The sequence below is a fragment of the Microtus oregoni genome, unplaced genomic scaffold, assembly GCF_018167655.1.
Source record: "Microtus oregoni isolate MIOR12 unplaced genomic scaffold, Mior012 000070F_ref0000104, whole genome shotgun sequence".
Classification (NCBI taxonomy): Eukaryota; Metazoa; Chordata; class Mammalia; order Rodentia; family Cricetidae; genus Microtus; species Microtus oregoni.
Window position 1 is genome coordinate 2,780,517 of NW_024543977.1, and position 25,446 is coordinate 2,805,962.

The 25,446-nt window shown below is 40.8% G+C and overlaps 1 protein-coding gene and 1 pseudogene across 1 annotated transcript in view; one reads left to right on the forward strand and one right to left on the reverse strand.

The window, feature by feature from the left end:
* The window catches only part of Gpr158 (G protein-coupled receptor 158), a 358,827-nt gene extending 335,377 nt beyond the window's left edge, over nt 1–23,450 (forward strand). Inside the window, exons 8-11 of the mRNA XM_041641570.1 lie at nt 6,267–6,405; nt 14,443–14,548; nt 18,016–18,162; nt 19,111–23,450. Coding sequence (XP_041497504.1) covers nt 6,267–6,405; nt 14,443–14,548; nt 18,016–18,162; nt 19,111–20,586 — 1,868 coding nt within the window. The 3' untranslated portion in view covers nt 20,587–23,450. The remainder of the gene's footprint in view (nt 1–6,266; nt 6,406–14,442; nt 14,549–18,015; nt 18,163–19,110) is intronic.
* Nucleotides 2,938–3,539, reverse strand: LOC121440701 (annotated as a pseudogene).
* Nucleotides 23,451–25,446: the final 1,996 nt, after the last annotated feature.

Here is a 25,446-nt window from a genome sequence, read left to right on the forward strand (position 1 = left end):
TCCTTCTCTGTTTTCCCTAGTCTTTTGAAAAAGCAGTTTGAAATAATTTTCATCCTGATTTATTAATTTTTTAAGACCATGGTACTTTAATATCGGTATCCCTTATAATTTGAAAATAAAACACCTGTTTTTGAGCCATATTTAAGTATTTAAATATAAAGACAATTCCCCTTTTAAGTACACTTCTTCCTTCTGTAGAGATTATTTAACACAGGAAACTATTTTTGAAAGCAGAAGCCCAACGCATATTTCAACTCCCACGTAATATCTGCAAAATTCAGAAACAGCTGTATATTCTCTCTGCTAATTGCAATGTTAGTCTGGAGTTAATTATAGGAAACTGATTTTTTTTTTTGGTCTAAGCACAACTCTTATATATCACATTTAGTTTAATTGGTACTTTGAATAATAAATTGTTTTTAAGTTTGAGAGTGTATTGTTTGATACTGCTAATGAAATGATTTTAATGTTTAGCTTAGCTATTATGAGAAATCTTATTTTTGTCTTATGTTTTTAAATATAATTCTCCTTTGTGGCATCCTAATTAAACCGATGACAACCTTTGAAATCTTCAGCACAGTGATATATAACAACCCTGCAGTGAGTGGCCACCAACGCTGCTTTGCTCAGGCAGCTGCAGGCGACCCCTTCACCCGCAGCGGAGTATTTTCCATGGGCTACAGGTGTCCAGTGAGCAGTACTATAACTCACACTCTTTTGGTCCAGACACAGTAGTGTACATGTTGGGTGTGTTGATAAGCAGAAGTCACCATTATTAATATCGATGCCAATCTAGTTTCTGGGTTATGTACAGGCCTGCTAAAGAAAAGGTGGGACAAAATCAAACTCAATAGAGATTGCCTGAGCAAAGAAGGTTCATGGATCAAGAAGTAGCAGAAAGAAAAGAGGTTATGGACTTCCCTAGAGGAACCAGTACAAAAGTTTTATGGGCAGACAAAGAGGAGGAAGAAGAGGAGAGAGAAGAGGAGGAGGAGGAAAAACAAAACCCAAGCCCTCTTCCATGGATATAATAGATGCCTGCCTCATTTGCAGAGTGTCCCTGGAGAGGTCCCATGTCACAGTACAATCACCTAGTTGGTCAGATGAAACTAGATTGTAGTTTAATCTATTGTAGGAGTGCCTATAAGTTCCTCTTTGCTTTGGATAGTATGTGTAAGCAAACAGAACAAAGTGCAGCGGAGCTCCAGTCTAGACCTCCTGTTTGTTTGCTTCCACAGAACCAGCAGTGTTAGATGCAGTGGCAGGTAACAGAACATTACGTCTCTAATGAAGTTGATAGCATTTACAGTTATGCGCTTCAGCAAATACTACTGAATCTCAATGTGTGTGGGCTCAGTGCTGTTGCTATTGCTTGAAGAGGGGTTAGGGATGGGGCTAAACAACCAGCAAAGGAAGACAAAGGCTTTAGTTGTGCCTGAGTAATCAGCTGCTTAGGACTCTGAGACAAGAAGGTTGCAAGTTTAAGGCATGCCTGGGTCACACAGAGTCAAAGCTAGCATAGCACACACAGATTTTATATTAAAATAGAAAAAGTAACAAGAGGACTGGAGAGGTGAGAAGCTTTCCCAGTCAGCAGATTATGTGGGGGGAAACAAGAAAGGGTTAGAAAACAAAGGCAATCTATCATTCCCGAGCTCTGTCCTGCCCCTCTGGTCAGGGTTGTCAGCCATATTCCTGAGATTTGTGGCTTTTGTGTTCCTCTCCCTGCCAGCCTTTTGCTCTTCCCTGGTTCTGTGGGTGTTCGGGTTAGTTTCTGCTACTGCCAATCTTGTTGCCTTGGCTAGGGTTTCTATTGCTGCAACCAAATACCATGGCCCAAAAGCAAGTTGCAAGGGAAAGGGTTTATTCAGCTTACACTTCAGCATTGCTTTTCATCACTGAAGGAAGTCAGGTCAGTAACTTAAGCAGGGCAGGATCCTGAAGGCAGGAGCTGAATCAGAGGCCACAGAGGAGTGCTGCTTACTGACTTGCTCATTCTTCCTCCTTCTCCTTCTCCTTCTCCTTCTCCTTCTCCTTCTCCATTCTCCCTTCTTCTTCTCCTGCTCCTCCTTCTTTCTTTGGTTTTTTGAAACAGGGTTTCCCTGTGTAACAGTCCTAGCTGTCCTGGACCTAGCTCTTGTAAACCAGGCTGGGATTAAAGGTGTAGGCCAACCTTTATACACGTATCTGTCACTTGTGAATTACCCAGACTCAGCTATTCTGTTACAGTGGCTCTAGTGGATTAAGACAGGCCCTTTGGTTCATCTGAGGAAGATGGCTCAGCAGCAACTCCAGCATGGTTGCAGACATTCTGGAATTTTCTAAGAGCCATCATCCTGCCCCATGGTTACTTTTCCATGACCCTTGGCCACACCCTCTCCTGCGCATTGCAGTGACTTTCCCTCCAGGATGTCCAAGGGCTGCAAGAATGAGAGAGACAGCTGTCGATGCTAGCTGAGCTGAGCTGTCTGCCTTTCTCCTTGTGAATGAAGTAAACAGCAGACATTTCTACAGGATTCTGAACTGATAGAATGTTTGACTTATTCATGCTTCTTTATCAGCACAGGAAATTAGACTGTATCCTACAGTTAGCATTTGACAAGGGAAAACCCTGTCTGACAAGGTTGGAAGGTTCCCATTCAGGTGTTCACTCATTTAATAGCTGCATTTATGATTTCTGCTCTCCTAATTTGCTGTCCTGTTGAATAGATGGCAAATTTACATGCATGCCAAAGATTTCCTTTCAAATAAATTTATGATTATTGTCAGCAACTGTTGGATTTGAATACCTATTTATTTCTATTTTAGGACATTCTTATTTTAGTGTCTCAGTCAGGTGTTTTATTGCTGTGAACAGATGCCAAGATCAAGGCAACTCTTACAAAAGGAAGAATTTTTGTTGTGGTGGTTGTTTTTCAGCAGTTTTTGTGGTTTTATTTAAACATGGGTTATAACATGCATGCAAGCTATGGTAGCCTGGTTGGGGTTGGTGACTCTGGTGGCGTTGGGGTTAGTGGCTCTGGCAGTATTGGGGTTGGTGACTCTGGTGGCATTGGGGTTGGTGACTCTGGTGGCATTGGGTTTGGTGACTCTGGTGGCATTGGGGTTGGAGGCTCTGGCGACATTGGGGTTGGAGGCTCTGGCGGCATTGGGGTTGGAGGCTCTGGTGGCATTGGGGTTGGTGGCTCTGGTGGCCAGTTGTGTTGTTCTTTCTACCATGTTCCTTGGAGGAAACGTTGTGAGCAGTCTCAGCACAGTAAGATTTGCTGGATATCAGAAGTCCTTTCAGCTCCTTGTCATTGTGAACCAGAAACTTCCTGACACTGCTAGGCAGATGTGCTTGGTTTTCTTGCTGTTCCATAACCAGTGCTGGACATTAGGATCTGGCTCTTGAATCTTCTCTGTACACTGCTCTCGACACCTCTGGGTTTTAGCCAGTTTCGCTTAATTTGGACATATCTGTCTGACTGGTGCTGGGTGAACTTCTTGGTCCTGTTTTTGAGGACCTTGGACTTCACCAGAGGCCAGAGGGCAGCCATAATGATGCAAAAGAGATGGCAGCCACCTCACAGGTAGTGCTGAGGAAGAAGAAAAGAAAGTATTTAACATGGTGTTGAGCATGACAGCGTGCAGGCAGTCAGGGTGTTGGAGCAGTAGCTGAGATCTCCTTCCTACTCCACAAGCAGTAGACAGGGACAGACCAGGCATAGTGTGGGCTTTCACAAACCTCCAAGACCAGAGTGACACACCTTCTCCAAGGAGGCCACACCCCCTGATCTTTCCCAGTACATCAACTGATGACTGAGCCTCCGGGGATCATTGTCACACAGTGAACATGTGTATCTGGGTGTGCACTACACGTGGGCCAGTGTCCTCAGAGGCCAGAAGAGGGTACTGGATCCTTGTTTCAGGTGGTTGTGAGTCTTCTGGCATGGGTCCCCTGGAAGAGGAAATGCTCGCACCTGCTAAGCCATCTTGCCCGCTCTTGTATTTTCTATCTCTATGTGCCCAGAGTTGTATAAAAATGTCATGGTCCAAAAGAAGTCACAAGTGGAAAATGTTTAAGAAATTGTGATATAAACTACTGTTTTTATATATTTATTTTGTATTCTGTAACCTTACTGAAATAATTTACCAATTCTAATAGTGTTCTGTTCTTGTTTGTGGTTTTGGGAAGGGGGAACTGAGGGAGCCCTGTGTAAAGAACAGATAAAGCCTTGAGTGCATGTGTATTGTAGTCATAGGCACCACCATGTCAAAGGACCCAATGCCTCAGTTCCACGGGAATAGGCGAACTTCTGTCCACCCCACCAGCCCAGGGAGCTTCAGTGTAGTGATATTTTGTTTGTGTTTTAACAAATAAAGTTTGCCTGAAGATCAGCTGGCAGAGTTAAACCACTAGAGTCCAGGTGGTGGTGACTCACACCTTTAATCTCAGTCCTTGGGAGTCCTAGGGCTTTAATCCCAACACTAGGGAGGTGGAGACAGGAAGGTGTATGACTGAGTGGAGAGAGGACTATAAGGTGTGAGGAGACAGGAGCTCAAATGCAGTCTGAGGAAGCAGTCTGCGGACAGGATCGCCCCTTTGGTCTGAGCATTGGTAGAGGTAAAAGGTCTCTCTAGTGGTTGGCCACTAGATTCTTCAGCTTTCACTCCTGATAACTACCTTCAGTTTATTCTTATTAAGAACAATTAAAAGCCAGGTGGTAGTGATGCATGCCTTTAATCCCAGCACATGGGAGGAAGAAGCAGTCCGATCTCTGTGAGTTCGAGACCAGCCTGGTCTACAAGAGCTAGTTACAGGAGAGGCTGTGAAAGCTACAGAGAGCCAGGCAGTGGTGGCACAGGCCTTCAATCACAGCACTTGGGAGGTAGAGGCAGGTGGATCTCTGTGAGTTCGAGGCCAGCCTGAGGTAGAAGAGGTGGGTAAGAGAGGTGGGTAGGAGAGGTGGGTAGGAGAGGTGGGTAGGAGAGGTGGGTAGGAGAGGTGGGTAGGAGAGGTGGGTAGGAGAGGTGGGATTTCCAGTAATTGGAGCACTGTCTAATGTTTAGATTCTGCTAGAAAGAAGCTGAGTGTTGGCAGAGAGAGCCACTTGGCTTGCGGATGGACAATCAGTGCTTTGAATAGAGGCCAGCATTTCAGATGCAAGGTTACATCTGGGTGACCTAGCATGTGGGGTGTCTCCACATGAGAGCTATCGCTCTTAGCGGTGAGATGCTATTTTCCAGTAAGGTCATGTTACTAAGAGAGATGAAGTGGATTAGTCAGAGTGGCTTCATATTGCAATGCTCAACCAGGCTGTGATGTCACCTGGCTGTAATCCCTGGATTCAGGCAACTTGAACTGAAGGCTACATCCTATCAATAAAATAAAATGAAATTAAAATAAAAATAAAAAGAAGCAATGATAAGTTTGAAAAACCAACAAATGATAAGCTTAGTATTAAGAAAGCCTTGAGATGATTCAGGAACCATGTTAAAGACTTCGTGTATACCAGATCATCTGGTTAGCAAATAGTCCTCCAAGTGTGCACTTTTATGAGTCTTGCTTTCCAGGTAAAGAAACCGAGTCTTCATAGGACATAGCCTGAGTCTATGCTGATTTAGGGAGAGTCAGGCTCAGCCTAGTCACTCTTAGCTGATACATTGTGCCTGCCCCCTCCTGGTACAAAGATCCAACAAGGTGATTGCAGATTTTATGACTCTTTCCATACTCTGCCCACAAAAGAGAATTTCTGTTATGTGTGAAGAAACAATATTTCATTTGTAAAATCTGCCACTGAGTGTTTAGTAACCTGTGCTCCCACAGCTCCGAACCTGTGCTCCCACAACTCCGAACCTGTGCTCCCACAGTGGCTATTTTTACTCTCTGAATTGGGCTTGATGCAGCGGGAACTTCCATTTCCAGAAGCTGTGTAGATTTCTTGTCTCAATACTTTGTTAGGACCCAGCCTCCTATGAACACCAAACTTGACTTGAGAGTGGAGAATATCATTTCACAGTCAGTGTAGGAGAAAAGGCCATATATTAGCAAAACAATGAGAATATCAATTGTATTATAAACAATAGCAACAACAGAGTGTACCTTTGAAAAATATGTACATGGAATAAAACTTAAAATTAAATAGATTGCCTCTGTATCTTTATGTGAATCGAACTTTGCAACATCTCAGATTATGTTCCTATAATAAAAGGCATGTTAAAAAACATTAATTTTCTATTTTTAACCTATGAAACTAATGGGGAATTGTTTGTTTCTCTCGCAGCTGAATTTCTATTCCTCTTGTGGGGCATTTATCTCTGCTATGCAGTGCGAACAGTTCCTTCCGCATTTCACGAACCTCGCTACATGGCTGTCGCCGTACACAATGAGCTCATTATCACGGCTATATTCCACACAATTAGGTAAGTGATCTGTCTTAGTTAGGGCTTCTGGTGCTGCAATGAAACACCATGACAGAAAAGCAACTTCAAGAGGAGAGGGTTTATTTGAATTACATTTGAACATTGCTGTTCATCACTTAAGGATGTCAGGACAGGAATTCAAACAGAGCAAGAACCTGGCGGCATGATCTGGTGCAGAGGTCATGAAGGGGAGCTGCTTACTGGCTTGTTTCCTATGGCTTGCTCAGCCCACCTTCTTACAGAACCCAGAGACCATCCACCATTGGCTTGACCCTCCTCTATTGATCACTAAATGAGAAAATTTCTTACAAGTGAATCTCATTGAGACATTTTCTCTGATGACTCTAGCCTGTGTCAAGTTGGCACATAAAACCAGCCAGTACAACTGAGCCTTTGTCAATTTGACACACAAACACATCACTATTAAGCCACATCCCTTCCTTTCTTATTCATCCCCAAGATCTCACACTAAAATCATAATTTTTAATGATTTTGCCATACTCTTTACCAGTTCAGTCTTTAAAATTTCAGTCTCTTTAAAATATCCAATCTTTTTTTAAAGTTCAAATCTTTCATCTGTGGGATCTTATAAAAAAAATCAAAATTAAATTCCTTCTTCAAGAGGGAAGAACCAGGGAATCATCACAACCTGGACCAAGCCAAACCAAACTCCGACAGTATAAATAAAAAAGACAGTGTCCAATTATCTGGGCTCCACTCATAATCTTCTGGAGTCCTCCAAAGAGCCTGGGTCCCTTCTCTGGCTCCGCCCTCTGCAGCACACACAGCTTGTCTTCTAGGCTCCAGCTAGCTCCGCTCCACTGCTGCTGCTGTCCCTGGTGATCATCCCACAGTACTGGTGTCTCCAAGACACATGGGTCTCGGCTGCAACTGGGCTGCACTTTCACCAGTAGCCTCTCGGGTTCTCTTCGTGGTACCAAGCCTCAACTTCTTTGCTGTTTTAGGCATGGTCTCTGAGCCTAGAATTTATCAACTAGCCATTGTTCTGTGATTCTCCCATGAATCTGTCCAGCAGACAAGGAGAAGGAAGAGTAGAGAGATGAAACAATGTGCACCTGACTTGTGAGGCCTTTCCCATGCATCATAATAAAAATGAAGTGGAAATCTCAGGGGCCAGATAACAAAAGGAATCCTAGCATTTTCATAATAACAAAAAAGTAACCCAATTGCTTGAAAAATACTGAAAGGATACAATTAAAACTGTGATGAGAAAAGTTGAGTATTTTTTCCCTGATGAAAGGGTTAGGGGTCATTCCCCTGCTGACATCCATACTTCCCTGGAGTTGGAGAGGAACAGGAGGCTGGGGAAGGTGTGGCAGTTTCTCTGTGTGACTGCCTCTCAGAAAATACTGACTTCTACCTTTAGAAACCAGTAATGCCAGAGAGCAGTTGGGATTCCAGGAAGATACTTAAACTTTTAAACAAAAAAGGAGGTTATCTGTCATCCATTAGCCCTGGAAACCCCATCAGGTTAGGAGTCAGGGAACTGGCCCAGTTTTGTCTTGCGTCAGCTCAAGAGATGGAAAAATAAAGATGGGCAGAAAATAGAAGGTGTTGGAAATTTGAGAAGAATAGAGTATGGCATTAAAAGTAAAACAAAGAAGGGAGACTTCTTAAATCCACCTGGACTAGAGTCCCCAGATCTGACAGAGAATGACCTCGGTCTAGAATGTGGGAAAAGACAGAAGACTTTGTCATAGTCCCATGGAATAAAACTCAAGATTACCTTACAAGCGAAGTCACTTTTGTTACTAGTCTCCAGAAGGTCAAGAGTATAAGTTTTAAGATTTAACAAGCTTGCTTCTACCAACTACTGTTGAAGGAGGGAGGGCTGGCTTTTGGTCCCAGCAACCCAGCTAGTTTAACCCTTGAAATAATCACACAGAAACTGTATTCATTTAAATACTGCCTGACCCACTAGATCTAGCCTCTTATTGACTAACTCTCACATCTTGATTCAACCCATTTCTAATAATCTGTATGCCACCACGAGGTCATGTTTTACTGGGAAAGATTCAGCATGTCTGACCTGGCAGCTCCATGGCGGCTCTCTCACCCTGTTTTCTTCCTCTCAGAATTCAGTTCTGTCTCCCTGCCTACATAAATGCTGCCCTATCAAAAGGCCAAGGCAGTTTCTTTATTCAACCAATGGAAGCAACACATAGACAGAAGAACCTCCTACACCATTTTCCCTTTTCTGTTTAAACCAAAAAAGAAAGGCTTTCACTTTAACATAGTAAAATTACATATAACAAAACAGTTATCAAGCAAGAAATACAGTTACAATATTTATATTTACCTTTTTATTTTATCATAACTAAGGAAAACTATAACTATAAATTCTCCATCAAAGACTTCAGAAGGCTATAATATTACCTAAGTAAACAGGAAGTGCATTATAAGCAACTTCCAAAACTCTAGAAACTACAGAGACATCTTGCGCCTGTACAGTCACCCAAAGTTATTCTGTACTGTTGGGGCATCCATCTTCAGCCTACAGGCCCATAGTATCCTGCAGACTTTTCCATGAAGCAGAAAATTTCAAAGACAGTTCAGTCACTTTCTTCTGTATCCTGCAGAATGTCTCACAGACTCTTTCATGAATCAGGAACCCAGAAGAAACATCTCACCTTTAGGCAAGTTCAGCAGTCCTCTCTCTGCGGATTCTTTATGTCCAGTTTATGCAACAGTCCAGGCAAGATCAGTTTCTTGCCCAAATGGCTAACCAACACCATAAGGAGCCTCTTTGATGCCCATATTCCTCATGAAGTAGATTGTTGCTGCCAGGAACAGACGTGTTTTATTGTCGTGAAAAGCCCTAAGTTATTAAAACGTCTTAAATGCCATATTCTGTAGTCTTTGAAAGATATGAAGAATGGCTATCTAACTGAAATATATCTCTATATATCTAAAAAATCTAACATGACTACAAGCTTGACTATTATTGACAACCTATATTTCCTAATTATACAATACATTTTTAAATGAACTACACAATCACAATACCTTAATCAAGATCAGAAATACATATATATATATATAACAAAATTGACCTTAAACTTGTATCAATAAATCAAGATTTATACCAATGCAAATCATTCATATCTATATCATACCCCCTTTACATGTAAAAGAATATTTATAAACAATATTTGGGAATATGGGCATAGTTTTTTCTCTCCAAACTGCTTCGTGATGTATGGGGGCACTATTAATCAGGTCTTTTATGGTGTATCCTGTATGCTACGTTCATCTCAGTTGGCAGTTGAGCAAAGTAAGTTTTGAGGGTGTTCACAGCAATCTTTCATGACTGGTGGTCTGTCATACCATATTGGTCTAGAATCAATTCGCAGGGTCTCATTTTTTGTGAAAACAAAAGAAGAACCTCTTTTCCAAAGCATCATATCCTTAGACTCAATTCTGAAGTCAAGATACATTTATAATATACATGCTGGATTAGCTTAACAGCCCATACAATGAAAAGTCTCTCTGTATTTAGCTCCTTCACAGTCAAAAAAATTCAAAGAAAACACAATGATACACCAAATCCAGACTCTCTGTGAATTTTCCATTTTTACGTGGCTTTTTTTTTACTATATTACTTTATTCTGTCTTGTTAAAGACTTTACCCTTTTTTTAGGCATTAACTTTATTTTATGACTCTCTATACTCTTTTTCATTCCTTTTCCAAGCCTATGTACATTTATACAACACCGTGACCTATTTAAAGGTCTTTTATGTCTGAATCTTTCTTATTGCATTGTCTTTAATTCTCTACTGTCTTGAAGAGCTTTTAAAATGCTAAGCAGCTTGGTTGCAGCTGCTCTGGATGTTGGCTCTACCTTTCTCCAATTTCAAAATGGTGGACATACCATTTCTGCTAGCTCTGTGGCTGCCAGGTAGGAGCCGCATCCAGCACTTTAACTCTGAGAATGAGTGTGCAGCACATACACTCTTTTTATCTGAGCTACAGTCAAATCTGCCACGCAGAGCATTGCACAGCCTGGAAACACTCTGTGTATGGCAGCGGGAATCTGCCATGCTCTCCTGCCTGCCCAAGCCTGATCCTGCCTTCTGGAAGGAAGAGCTGAGCCATGGGCATGATCTCAGATACTTTGCTCCCGACCCTAAGTGGGCACACAAACACCTGGGCCCACAAATGCTCCATAGCTGGAGTTTGCACCGGCAGCAGGGCTCAGGAACCCTCCTTTTTAAAATGGTGCAGCCTTTTTTTTTTTTAAATTGCTGATTGAGGAAAATCTCTCTGTGGCACACTACCAGAAAATAGCAAAAAGTTGTGTTAAACTCTGTTTTTTTCTGTGTTTAAAATTAAGCTCTCAGGTTTTTAAGTGGATTTAGTCCATCACGTTGGGTGCTAAACTGTAGTAGGAGGTAACAAGCTGTTTCCCGCAGCCCGGCTAGCTTACACCCAAAATAACCACACAGAAATTATATTAATTAAATTATTGCCTGGTCCATTATCTCTAGCTTATTATTGGCTAACTCTCACATCTTGATTCAACCCATTTCTAATAATCTGTATAACACCATGAGGTCATGGCTTACCAGGAAAGATTCTAACAACTGTCAGTCTCAGGCAGGAGCTTCATGGTGTCTGCCACTCTGCCCTTCTTTCCAGCATTCAGTTCTGTCTTCCCTGCCTACCTAAGTTCCTACCCTATCAAAAGGCCAAGGTAGTTTCTTTATTCAACCAATGAAAGCAACACATAAACATAAGGACCTCCTACACCAAACTACAAAGTCAAATGTTCAGAAGCCACATAGCTGAAAATCTCCAAGGAGGCCCCTTGTGGGTGATTTACCAGCCCTGTTATTCTCACAATGGTACTGAGGAGTGAAAAAGCTTATTGCCCTACAATAAGCTGCCAGAATTCAGAAAAACAAATTGCCAAAATTAAAAAGTTCAAAGAAGTTGTATAAATGTACCTGTGTGCTTTAGATGTTCTCTGGTTGGTCCCATACTAAATATGATTTTTAATGGATTTGGAAATGGAAATTCACCCAGGTCCTTTCATCAACAGACATCTATATTGTTTCCTTGATAAAATTTCAAAGATATTTTAGTAATAAGGCAGCATATAATCACTACTGAAAAATCATAAAACAGTTAGGAAAGAATCAAACTGCTCATTCATCCTCCAAAGATAAGCACTGTCAACAGTAATGCATTCCTTTGGATATTTTTATGTATGTGTGTGCATTTGAAACATTAAAAATTTGGGAATCTGTATTGCCAGGAAGGACAAATGAATGAAATTTTAGTTTCACACAGTAGGTCTACAGAACACTGATTTAGAGCATGGGTGGAGGAAAGTAATAGAAATAATATTTTAAAATTAAGTATTTTCCAAACCTACTTACACATGGAATTAATAATTCTGAAGCTTATAAAGACCCAGAAAAAGAAGCAATAGCAATAATTTTAAATCAACAAGATCCACTTTAGTCCTTTTTTTTTCTTGAATAAAATACTGTTGACTAAGGTTCTAGAAATAGGGAGACGTGTATGACACACGTGTTCTTGCTTGTGGCTTCACATACGATATTCTATATATGTGCATATAGTACATGTGTATGAAAATTTACCATACATATATTTACTTTCTTTCTTATGTAATTGGGAGATTACACAAAAGCAAACCAAAATCCAAGAACTAACTCTGAAGAGATAATTGAGCAAAGGCCTTTCTTCCAGCCTGCTCTAATCCTTCACTGACTTTTAGAGAGAGCATAAAGAAACCGTTTAGGAATCTGCAAGATTTTTTTCATTGCTTTATTTTTGAACACACATTCTCAAATATTGCTATGCTCCTGGATTTTCAGTCTATTTTTGCAAAGCTAAAACACCGTTTTAAAACTGAAGCTTCAAAACAACTGCTTTAAAACCATTTTTCTCAAGATATTTCCAGCCAGAGCTGCAACCAGGCAGCAATTTAAGGCTGATTAAATTGAAAGTAATTAATGTCAGCATTATTTCAAAGTAATTTTCAGAAGGTCACAATTTTTACTTAAAGTATGTGGAACCACTCCCCCTAGATGTAGAAGGCAACTTCCTATGGAGAGTACATACTTGTGTTGGCATAGAAGATAGAATTTTCCATACAAGAGGGTGCTTGCAGACACAAATCCATTTTCACTCCTGTGCCTTTCTCTGCCAGGATTTGTAATGAACACTAAATAACTGGGTTTGTATCATTTTGTAGGGCACACCAATCATATATATCCATATATAATATTTATGTATGTATATGTACGTATATATGTGTGTGAATGTAAATGCGTGTGCATTGCATGCTTCAGAGACTGTCATCGGTTGCTCAGTATGGCAGTCCCATCACAACGGTTTAAGAAAATTTCACATGACTCAAGGAAACAGATCATGATATAAAGTTTATTGCCCTTGAATAAAGTACATGTTAAAAACATTCAAAGCCTAGGGAAGTCCACCTTTCCCACAAAGGAACTAGAGAAGGTGGCAGTCTAGAACAGCCATGTGACATGTGCGCTGTCATCAAAGTTCTGCACATTCCCGTATGCTGTGAGTCTTTTTTCACATCTTCAGAATCATGGAGAAATAGCTTTCCATTTTGGATGACCCCAAGCTTCTGTCTTTGCTCAGTGTTATAAAGGATGGAGGAGTGAGATGAGGACACAATACCCTTGGTGACACTTTTGCTTTACACATTAGCAAAAATTATAACGAATGTGGTACCTTGCAGACTTTAAATTTAGCTTAGTCAAGTTCAGCCATTACTATGTTTGCTCTGTAATTATAATGTGAACCCCCAGGAGAGATGTTTCAGTAGTTAAGAGCACTTGCTGTTCTTCCTGAGGAGCAGGGCTCTGTTTCCAGCATCCACACTGAGTAGTTACAGCTGCCCTGTAATTCCAGCTCTAGGGGAATACAGTGGATTCCTTCTGGGTTCCACACATTCCTGCACACATATGCCAATACTCACAAACAGACTCACACATACACATAATTAACAATTAAGTAAACCTTAATAATATGAAATTTATTAGTATGTTAACTTTTCAAATTTTATGTTAAATGACATTGGAACAAAATTCTAATTCTTCAACTTCTAAAGCAGTAAAATAGCATATTGAGCACTGGGAAATATACAGTGTATGGGGAAGTTAAAGGGGGATTATAATTACAATAAAACCTTTATAAATACAGCCCCTAGTTTGGGCATGGGGTTGAGTCCTTTTAAATGGCGCTCTCCTTGTGCGTTCACCCATGGGTTGACAGGAATTCCAGAGCAAACCAGTAGTAAATCCTCTTCGCCAGCTTGAAGAAGATCTTTATGAAAACTTTGATTGGAGATTATTCTAAATACTGTAAATTATTTAAGACAACTTGACAATTTTTGAAAAAACCAAAGCTTTATTTTAAAAGGTTCCTCTTGCTGGGCGTGCTGCTCAGAGGTGAAAAGTGTTCATACAAAACCACAAAGTGAGGATGAAAACAAAGGGCATCTCAAACATGTTAGCATATCCACTTCTCAACTGCATCACTTGCTCACTGTTGTAAGGTTTTGACACTATTCACAAAGACAAATAAGTAAGTAATTAACTTTTCTTTCCCTCCTTCATTTCCATTGATATTTTTTAAAACAAATAATGTTACAAGAAAATACTCAAACATGACATGCAACTAAATTTACCCAAGCTACCATTCTATAACTTCCATTTTGAACCTCTGTGCATTCTTGACTTTGTAGAATTGATTTATATATGTATATTATATCAATAAATGTCAACATAAAAGTATTAGCATGGCCTATATGTAGGTACAACCTTAAATAATAACTTTATAGTTCTGCCAACCTAAAAGTCATTTACACCTTTATTTTTCTGTGATGAAAATATATGCACAGAAGCAACTATTTTGTGTCTTTAAGTACATCGAGTGGAAATGTCTGCAAACATGCTGGATTTTGAAGCCGAAATTTCTGCCTTAACAGCTAACATGGAGACCTCTCTTTTCAGATTCGTGCTGGCCTCAAGACTTCAGTCTGACTGGATGCTGATGCTCTATTTTGCACACACTCACTTGACGGTGACAGTCACCATTGGGCTGCTTTTGATCCCAAAGGTATTCATCCAGTATTGCGTTTGTTCTTGCAGGGCAGTTGTCTGAGGCACATGGAGTTTTTACTTCTCTTAAAAGTACACATAACTATGGACAAAGGGAGTATGGGGATTTGCTTGATGCTCCAAAAGTTGCCTCTAACATTTCTTCCCAGGAAAGTGAGTGTCTGTTTTTTTGGGAAATTATTAAACATCTTAAATAAAATGTAAGGACCTTAATTTATACCAGATTCCACTATCTCTTTCAGTCCCTTTCCAAATATTTTTATTTCTACTTCACTCTTAGTCATTATGACTATTGCTGAAGCTGGCAATATTAGCAAGGTTGTTTTACTTTTGGTTGTGAGCCTAACCCTTAATGGCTGGGCAATCTCTCCTAACCACCAACGATTTTAAGGAACTGCCAAGCTAAACAACTTCTCTATATCTGCCTTCAGAGGAATCTTGTGTCAAAATTTCAGAGAATTTTTGCATAATAAAAATTAGTGAGTGTGCCGGGCGGTGGTGGCGCACGCCTTTAATCCCAGCACTCGGGAGGCAGAGGCAGGCGGATCTCTGTGAGTTCGAGGCCAGCCTGGTCTACAAGAGCTAGTTCCAGGACAGGAACCAAAAGCTACGGAGAAACCCTGTCTCGAAAAATCAAAAAAAAAAAAAAATTAGTGAGTGTGATATTGTGTATAGAGGAACCTCTATAATGGCATATTCTGGTTGCAATTTGCCTAGGATTAAAGGGGAAGTGAACTCAGCCGATGTAGATTCTGGATGGTTCTTACCTTTACCTGGCTGTGTATTGTAACAACGGCCAAGATTCTGATCTGAGTTTTAGTTTCCTCAGAAGTAAAACTTAGAATAAAATAAGATGACTTTGGAGTTTGGGCTAAAAGTAGATTATACAAGTTAGAGCATTGTAATTATTATCACAACTATTCTGATGTTTACAGAGAAACGTATCACAGCAGCTAAACCCACAGTTGTGATCTCTTGTCTTTCACACCTGTTTTAATCTCACTTATCACATATAACCGATAGGTTCAATCTGATTAAAAAGACTAAACAATTACAAACAGTAAAATATCAATTTTTCTGCCTCCCTGAGTAATGCTAACTGATCACAATATTTCCAGAGGTTACTTTGCTACTGTAGTTTATCTAAGCTCTTTAAAACTTTGTAATACAAATTACATATTTATTAGGTTAATAGAAACTCTGACTGTTCCTTCTTAAATTATTACTGAACTAGAAAGAAATTTAAATCTAATGTTCATGCAGAATCCTTATTCATGAATGCTCACAGCACTATTATTCATAAAAACCTAAATGTTTGTCAGCTGATAAATACATAAGTAAGACATAGTATATCTTTATTATGGAAGCAAGCTATTTGTTAATAAAATGCATTTAGTGCAGGCTAGGGAGATCATCAGTCAGTAATGCACTTGTTGTGCAACCATGAGAGAACTCTTTCTTAAACTTATACTGTGTCAACAATTGTGGTTGAAAATGATTCTGGCCGGGCGGTGGTGGCACATGCCTTTAATCCCAGCACTAGGGAGGCAGAGGCAGGTGGATCTCTGTGAGTTCGAGACCAGCCTGGTCTACAAGAGCTAGTTCCAGGACAGGCTCCAAAAACCACAGAGAAACCCTGTCTCAAAAAAACCAAAAAAGAAAAAAAAAAGAAAATGATTCTGTTCATGTAGGTGTCCTCCAGGTGCCATATAGACTTGGGACTCTACTATATTTAGCTCTCACATCTGGAAGTCTATGGTGCCTGTGGGTCTCACAGGAAAAGAGGAAAAGCAGGATTTAATCACCATGGTTTTTCAATAAGTGCTAAGTACAAAACACAGATTGTTGTTAAGTAGAAGATTTCTGCTTCCCGTGTTATTGTGTGCACATGGATAACTGGTGTTCTAGTTTTAACCCTGTCGCTATGATAAAACATGTTGAGGAAAGAAGGGATTTATTTGGTTTACAGTCCCAAGACATAGTCCACTGCAACCAAGGGGAAGTTGAGCAAGAACTTAATTGGGTATTCACATGACATCCACAGTCACGAGCAGAGAAAAATGGGCACCAGAACTGATCTGCTTGATTGCTTCATCCAACCTTGTTTCATCTTAAGTAGTTCAGGCCCCAATGCCTAGGGGATGGTGACACCCACAGTAGTAGAAACCTTCCTACATTAATTAACAACCAAGACGGACTTACACAGACACGATGAACCAACCTAATAAAGACAAATATTCAACTGAGGCTCCTTTCCTGAGTGATTCTAAATTGATGCAAGTTGACATTTAAAAAAAAAAAGCAGCACAGTTGACTAAGCTAGTCATTTAATGACAACTGCCTTTAAAAACCTTTGCATCATAAAAGAAATGATCTATTAAATTTTAAGTATAAATACACTCTGAAAATCACACAAGATTAAAGTCCCAATTAATACTGAACACACAGTTCATTGTGCACAAACCCAAGTTCCATTTTGCTTTCCTTTGCATCAATGTTTTCACTGTTGGTAACAGTTGACCAAGTCTGGTGGAGCTATCTCTGCAGGATCTACTAATTTTTAAAGAAATGTTTGAACTATTGTTAATCTGGGCCGAGAGAATATGTTTTCTAAACTGTTATCCCAATTTTCATAAAACGTTGTCTCCATATCGTTTAAGGCATGACCAGATTGTTCTTTCTTTCCTGCTTTCTGTCACTCACCCAACTCACTCTTCCTGACTTTGATACCTAAGAAAAACACAGACAAGCACACCAAACCAAACAACAGCACATGAGCAAAAACAAAATGTGAGAAAGGGGGAGCTTGATTAAAAATGATGTGCTTGAGGCAAAAACTCTAGTGTCAGTTAAATCTTCCACTTTAATTTAACTACCATCTGAGTGAGATGCCATTAAGCAAGGTGATACCGTGCTCTACAGGAGTCCCATGTCTTAGTCAAGAGTTCACTGATGGCCAGTGTGTGACTGGGATCACATATCCTGTCCACCGGGTTTTAGCTAAAGCCACATGCATAGTCACATCCCTGTCTCTAGGGTAATTATCTGTATAGATGAATAGATTCTCACTGAAGTAGAAATTATTGTATTATATAATACTATATCCAGACAGTTTTCATCCATGCATAAGTACATCAAATTCCTTCTCCTATGGAGGCTTTCTTATAATTCTTCTACCTATTTTTTTCAAAGAGCAAATATATTATGGAAAATGAGTAAAACCTAACTCTGGAATCCTAAGGAAGAAACAAGGGTAATGTTGAGGTGGAAGAGTGAACGGAGTGATGTTGCCTTCCAGTCAGCTCTAGCACATCCCAGGGAAAGCAAACCACAATCATAGCCACAAAGCATTGCTAAGTGTTGAGTGTGTGAATCCGTCTAGATGAAGAAATCAAGTTAGCCCCAGATGATGTGCTGTCTAACAAAGTGTTGATGGCTACAGTTAACACTGAATATCTATTGCAGTTTTCACATTCAAGCAATAATCCCCGTGATGACATTGCTACAGAAGCATATGAAGATGAGTTGGACATGGGTCGTTCTGGATCCTACCTGAACAGCAGTATCAATTCAGCCTGGAGTGAACACAGCCTAGATCCAGAAGACATACGGGTAAGGCCAGAGGGACTTTTTTTTTCTGTCAGATCAGTTCATACAGACAAGTGTGTGTGGATGGGGGCACATATGTAGGCTCAGGTTTCTGTCTGCTTTGAAGAAAAAGAGAATGTACGTTTGTGAGCCTGAAGGCATCTGGGAAGTAAGACTTCAATGTAGAATCATGGCATAATTGTGCTTCATAAAACTGCCTCAGCAGCCGGGTGGTGGTGGCACACGCCTTTAATCCCAGCACTTGGGAGTCAGAGGCAGGCGGATCTCTATGAGTTTGAGGCCAGCCTGGTCTACAAGAGCGAGATCCAGGACAGGCTCCAAAGCCACAGAGAAACCCTGTCTCAAAAATCAAAAACAAACAAACAAACAAACAAAAACCAACCAAACAAAAAAACCTGCCTCAGCTGTCCCACCTGCCTTGGTCACACTTCCTGTCTTGCCTGGTTTGTTGACATCTCATGATTTTAGCAAGGTAACAATCACCTGTAAGCAGAGAGACTGGCTTGTTTAATACAATGTGTGAAAATGGATCAGCCTCTGAAGGCAGATGCTTTGCACTGTTGTTGCCAGGTCCAGCTCGCACCAGTCATGGCTGTATCAGTGGCAACGCTGCTCCCAAGACCTCACAGGGTTGATGTGCAGCGGCTCTCGGGACATTGGGTTTTCTTATAGCTGGCCTCAGTCTTGATCACACGAGTTAAAAATTCCAAGTCTTTGCTCCATGAAGCAAAGTAAAACCGATAAATTTGTGTATTAAAGTTCAAAGTTTGTTTAAGGAGAAAAAAACCCAAAATTATTAGAAAGTTAAGAACAAGGAGAAATTGATGGGTGCAGTCATTACAATTGTCCGAGAAAGCTCAATCTCGTTTTCATTAGCACCAGTCAGGTATTCTTTGTCATAAAAGCTAAATCTAAATCTCTGCCTCTATGAATGTCTTCTTGTCCCGGCAGGATGAGCTGAAAAAACTCTATGCCCAGTTAGAAGTATACAAGCGCAAGAAAATGATCACAAACAACCCCCACCTACAGAAAAAGCGGTGCTCCAAGAAGGGCTTAGGCCGGTCCATCATGAGGCGTATCACCGAGATCCCAGAGACAGTCAGCAGGCAGTGTTCCAAGGAGGACAAGGAGGGTACGGATCATAGTGCGGCCAAGGGAGCAGGCCTTGTCCGGAAGAACCCCGCTGAGTCCTCAGCGAACACAGGGAGACCCAAGGAGGAGTCTCTGAAAAATCGAGTCTTTTCTCTCAAGAAATCCCATAGCACGTATGACCATGTGAGAGAGCAGACAGAAGAGTCCAGCAGCCTACCCACCGAGAGCCAGGAGGAGGAAGCCACAGAAAATTCGACCTTGGAGTCCCTGTCAAGTAAAAAACTGACACAAAAGCTCAAAGAAGACAGTGAAGCGGAGTCCACAGAGTCCGTGCCTTTGGTGTGCAAGTCAGCTAGCGCTCACAACCTCAGCTCCGAGAAGAAGCCTGGGCACCCGCGCACATCCATGTTACAGAAGTCGCTCAGTGTCATTGCAAGCGCCAAGGAGAAGACGCTTGGGCTGGCTGGAAAAAACCAGACTTTAGCTATGGAAGACCGATCTAAGTCCCAGAAACCTCTGCCAAAAGATAGAGAGTCAAACAGGAAGTACTCAAATCCGGATAACACAGACACGAAAGATTCCAGCCTCCAAAACTCCAATCATTTGGAGGAGCAAAGAAAGCCTCAGAAATCCGGGATTATGAAACCACAGAGGGTCAACCTCCCAACTGCCAATTCTGACCTGAGCCCCAGTACCAACCAGATAAAGGACAATTTTGACATTGGAGAAGTGTGCCCTTGGGAGGTTTATGATCTGACCCCTGGTCCTGTGCCTTCAGAACCAAAAGCTCAAAAACACGTATCAATTGCAGCTTCTGAACTGGAACAAAACCCAGTTTCTTCCTTGAAGGAGAAGGCCCACCTCAAGCCTAAGGCAGCTGACGGTCTTCACCAACTTAATCACAAGAGCTTAGACAAGACAGACGTGTGCCCCTGGGAGAGCCAAGGCCCGTCCCTTTTGGAAGACGAGAATCGACTGATTTCTAAGACTCCAGTTCTACCCGGAAGAGCTAGGGAGGAGAATGGAAGTCAGCTCTACACAGCCAGTGTGTGTGCTGGGCAATATGAAGAACTGCCCCCCAAAGCCTTGGCATCAAAGGTAGAAAAGGAAAAGCTCAACCAAACGGGAGACCAGGAGAAACAGACATCTGCCTCTGAGGGCACCATCCCTGGCTCCTGTAACTCAAGGAATCACTCCCAGCCACTTTTAACGTCGCGAGCAGAAGTGTGTCCTTGGGAATTTGAGATCCTAGATCAATCAAATGCTGAAAGAAGTGTAGCTTTACCCGCCTCCTCCGCTTTAAGCGCAAATAAGACAGCAGGGCCTCGGAAATAGGAGGTCTTGGGGGCACTTTCAGAGTGCTGCACCCTGGGAAGAAAAAGGATCAGCCACAGTGTGATAGAAAATAGACCTGAAAATCAAAAACTACCAAGATATTCTTGTCAGCTTGGGGAAATACGGCACACTGTGTGGTGAGGTAAAGGCGTGGGCTGGAGAAGGCTGGAAGCAGCTGTGTGTCACAAGGAAAAAGTCTGGCTCAGTCACGAAAAGTCATTCCCAGAGCAACAGTGGGGAGAGCTTGGATTTCAACCTGTTTCATGGACATTGCCCAGTCAGTCTTTACCCGTGGGATCCTATGCAAGTTTAACCAGGAGGCATGGATTTTAAGAAAGGGGAAGCTTAGATCTGTGTGACTGAAATTCTAAGTAGCCAATCAAAACACCTACTTTACCTATTTAACCTTGGTAGCACTGCTAACTTAATGCACCCCAATACCTTTTACATAAATGATTGCTCTCATTTTCTTAAAATGTATGTTTCAGTACATTGTTGTGTCTCATATTCAAGCATTCCAGATTGTGTAATTTTTGCAAATAACTTTGATATTATGTGACACAACACATTTATGCAATCAACAACTACTCAATTGTCATTGCAAACTACTGAATACCTGCTATCTATCAATCATAGTTGATTCTTGGATTACAGTAAGCTTTCTCTGGCTTAGGAAGCCATAACTGTTATGATGCAAACTTTTAGTTTGGACCGTGGTTTCTATAGCGTGAAGTTGGATTTGAGTCTATTATTTCCCATCATAGTTTGTTGTAATGTCTTAATTTTTAAAATAGAAGTTGAGTTTCTTGTTTGCACTTCTGGTAGGGGCTCCGAAGCTTTATTAGTCCTGGAGATCAAGTGGTCTCGCTTTGTCACATGTCTCAGTAAGTTAAGGACAACTTATCCATTGTTTGTTCCAAGTCAGAGCTAGCCCACCCCAACGCATTGTCCTTTTGAACTCTTTCAGTATTTGGTATTAGCCTTTCCTAAGGCAGAAGCCGAGAGAGGAAACTGTGCAGTGCATTGTTACCAAAGAAAGAGGGAAACTAGGAACGCTGTGAGAATGAGAGCATACTGCAGGGCCAGGAAATTGCCTTTCGCAACAAATACAGAAAGGTAGCTCCGAAAAGCACTTTCAAGGGATTATTTTTATAAAGAGAAAAATTAACGATCGCATCAAGATCATTATATGGATATATTTTTCTTATGCATACTGAATATATGATATTTTAAATTACCTTAAACTGTTTATTCTCATAAACTTTTATTTGTTGCTTCACCTAGGTGTAGAACTTGCTGGGCTCAAATCCCAAAGAGATTTTATAACCTGACTTACTCAAAGCCCATAATGTATCATGGGCTTTTAATTCTCTCCAGCACCAGAGCTTAGAAGTCCTGTAAACTACCATTGCGAGCCACCTAGCTCAAAATGCAAACATAAGATTTGTTTGGAACCCCCAAAGCATATCTTCTAAAACTTCCTGCATTCCATACCCACCTCCTAGCATGAGTGTCCTGAGTTGCTGACTTGGCTCTAAGAATGCTATCTTGAAATGAGATTCCAAAGTTCCATCACATTTTATGAAAAGATGAATCACTTACAACTGCATCCCAGGCTTGCATTTCTTCCTTCATAAACACTGAACTACTGCTTATTTGGCCAAGACATTTTCAGCCAAAGGAACCATTCTTTTATTTGATGAGCAACAAGGAGAATTTGCTAGGAAAATGGAAGATGGGGAGAAGGAATCAGAAGGTAGATACAAGGCTGTTTTTATTCTCAGTGGAACATATACAACAATTATCTATCATCAAACTTTTCTCAGTGTTATTTTTTTTTATTTAAAAGTAAGCAAGGCAGAACCATGTATAAATTGCCCTCACCCTTGTCTTGCTTCATGCATTACTCAGGTTGGCAGGGTAGGTTTGGAAAGCTATAGAAATTGTATTTTTAACCGCTGCCTTCATTAATTTTGATCATCCCCTTCTTTTCCAATCAGAACCTATCTGCTAGATGACTTTAGAGTATCTCAAGGAGCATTTGTGAGCTTGGTTTAGAGTTTCTAGACTCGCGTACCTGTTTCGCTTGTGTCTGAGATCCGTTAGCACTTGATTCACACTGAGAATTACATAGTCAACTGTCACTGATTTTTGCACTTCAGAATGATCCTGCTTGACAAATGGCTTACAGATATTCCAAATTATACCTTAGTGACAGTCTGCCCCCACCCCAGATTACTCTCCACTATCACAAATCAGGGCTGATGCCTAGGGTCTTCCCTAGCCTTTTGTCATCACTTATCACCAAAAGATATTGAACTGTCTCATTGTGGAAGCATTTCCCCCCCCCCCCGCCCCCCCCCCCGGCTGAGAACAATAGAAAGTGCATACAATGTGAAGGTTGCACAAACATTTGCTAGGTTGTCCTTTTCAATGCATGTACAGGCTGCATCCTGTCATTGTTTTAAGCCAGGGTTTATAAATAAGTAGATTTATATCAGTCTTAATAGAAGTGTATATTTTATGCAAGAATTAAATGCTTTACAACATAAATTATGTCCCCACCCCTTGTAAGCTTCGGTGGCAATACGGATTGAAACCCGACAGTTGTCTTGTATTTGCTTCCTAGGTTTCTGCATGCAAGCGGGGATAGGTAGGACTGACAACACACTGCCTTTGACTTCTAGCACTTAGCAGCCGGGAGTTGTAGAGTCAACAAAGCTGTAAGTCTCTTCACTTAACCTGTGGTTCCTCTAAAACTATTATCTGAATCTACAGCATCCCACCATGATATATTTGGTAAATTTATGTTGTGATGTGTTACAGCATGTAAATAACTATAACTTCTCTGCAATAAAACATTTATATGATAATGATTAGTGTGTTCATCTATCAAAAGTTGATTATATTTATTCAACTCATTCAAAGGAATTACAAGTAAATCTGTGCCTTTGGTTCAATGCATGTATGTGGTGTGTGTGTGTGTGTGTGTGTGTGTGTGTGTGTGTGTGTAAGAGAGATTTTCTTACTGCCTATCTTTGGCAATAAGTAATTAGCCAAGAGTAACTACAGATAAAAAGGTGATTATTTGGTACAAGTAAAACTCATGAGGCTAAAGGTTGTGAATTTTAAAAGTTTCTATTATTCAGTTAGACTTTTTTGTTTATTCAACACACAAACCAGTCAGTCTGCCAGTCTGCTAAGCTGTGATGGTATGATGGCAAGCAAGGTTCCTCATGATATCCAGTCTGCCCGTCTGCTAAGCTGTGATGGTATGATGGTAAGCAGGGTTTCTAATGATATCCAGTGTGCTAAGCTGTGATGGTATGATGGGAAGCAGGGTTTCTTATGATATCCAGTCTGCCCGTCTGCTAAGCTGTGATGGTATGATGGGAAGCAGGGTTCCTAATGATATCCAGTGTGCTAAGCTGTGATGGTATGATGGGAAGCAGGGTTCCTAATGATATCCAGTGTGCTAAGCTGTGATGGTATGATGGTAAGCAGGGTTTCTAATGATATCCAGTAATGCACAGACGACACCAATGGGCATCACTAAGTTAAGGAGTCAGGGAAAGGTCAACCAGAGAATTCAATTATAAATCCCAGAAAAATGTCAGGAATGAAAGGGATAATGTAAAGCTGAGCAGGTGACTGGGAATAGACCTGCAAGACATGTTTCAGTTCAATACTGCTTTATCCCATTGTTCTGGATGGTAACAAAAACTTTTAACAGGGTACGGTCAAGTCCTGGGATAAAGAATCATTAAGAACATCCAAGGAATGTACTGCAGTGAACAAAGAGAAAAGGGACCTGGACCATTTTGAGAAGTTGTGTGAGTCTTGGTAAGATGAGGGCCCAGGATGGAAACAGGAAGCCTGCTACTACATCAAAATGACATCTTCAGGTGGCCGTTTTGTTATCCTTATGTAAAGAAAGAATGCAAACAGTTAAACAGTTATGACAAATATCATATTTGTTGCTATTTGGGCTATCATCAGATGCTTTGCTTTCTCTCCCTAAGGGAAGCTGTTGGGTCTGCTATCCATGCTGTGGGGGTCTTGAAATACTAGGTTGGAAATGGACGCAGCAGCTCTGGGCTCATGTCAGAGCAGTCTGTTTCTTACTAGAAATACGAAGCAACTCCAGAAAAAGATGCAAGTGTCAAGAGGGCAGACCAGGGAGCTGCGCCCGCAGCTTAGTGCCAAGCTTCTTCCCTTAGATGAGAATCAGCTATTGCCTCTTCCCATCTGCTCACACTGTGAGCACTCCATATGGGATGCCCACTATGAATAGAGTCCTGGGAGTCTGTGACTACAGCTCTCTGAACACACCTATCAAGAGAGAACACAAAAATTAGCCAGAAATGAAAATCAATCCTACAGCACATTCTCTTATGATAAAGGAAATTATTTCAATATAGTCACAGGTGAAATTGCTCAGAAGATATCTGTGTTATTTTTATTTGTACATTCATAGTTCTGGTCCTGTTTTTTTTTTGTTCTAAATTTAGAGCCTGTTAAAAATTCTTCAGTAAAATATTTCTATCAGAAATGTATTTCATCACACATAACGAGTACAAGCTGGTCAAGATGTTATGTAGTATATGGCATTCTTTTCTCCAAAATATTTACAAAAACGGAAGTATCATTGCTTCAATTTTGGCTGTTTTTCTCCTCAAACATTTGTTTATAGAAATATACAAGACCAAGTTCAAGAACACTGTGTGCTCAAATTCAGCATCAACTGGGTAAAAGGTAGATAATGGAATGTCTAGGTGGATTTCTAACTTTTCTCTCTTCCTATGTGGTGTGAAAGTCACAAATTTCCAGAAATAAAACTGTCTGATCAAATGAAAATGG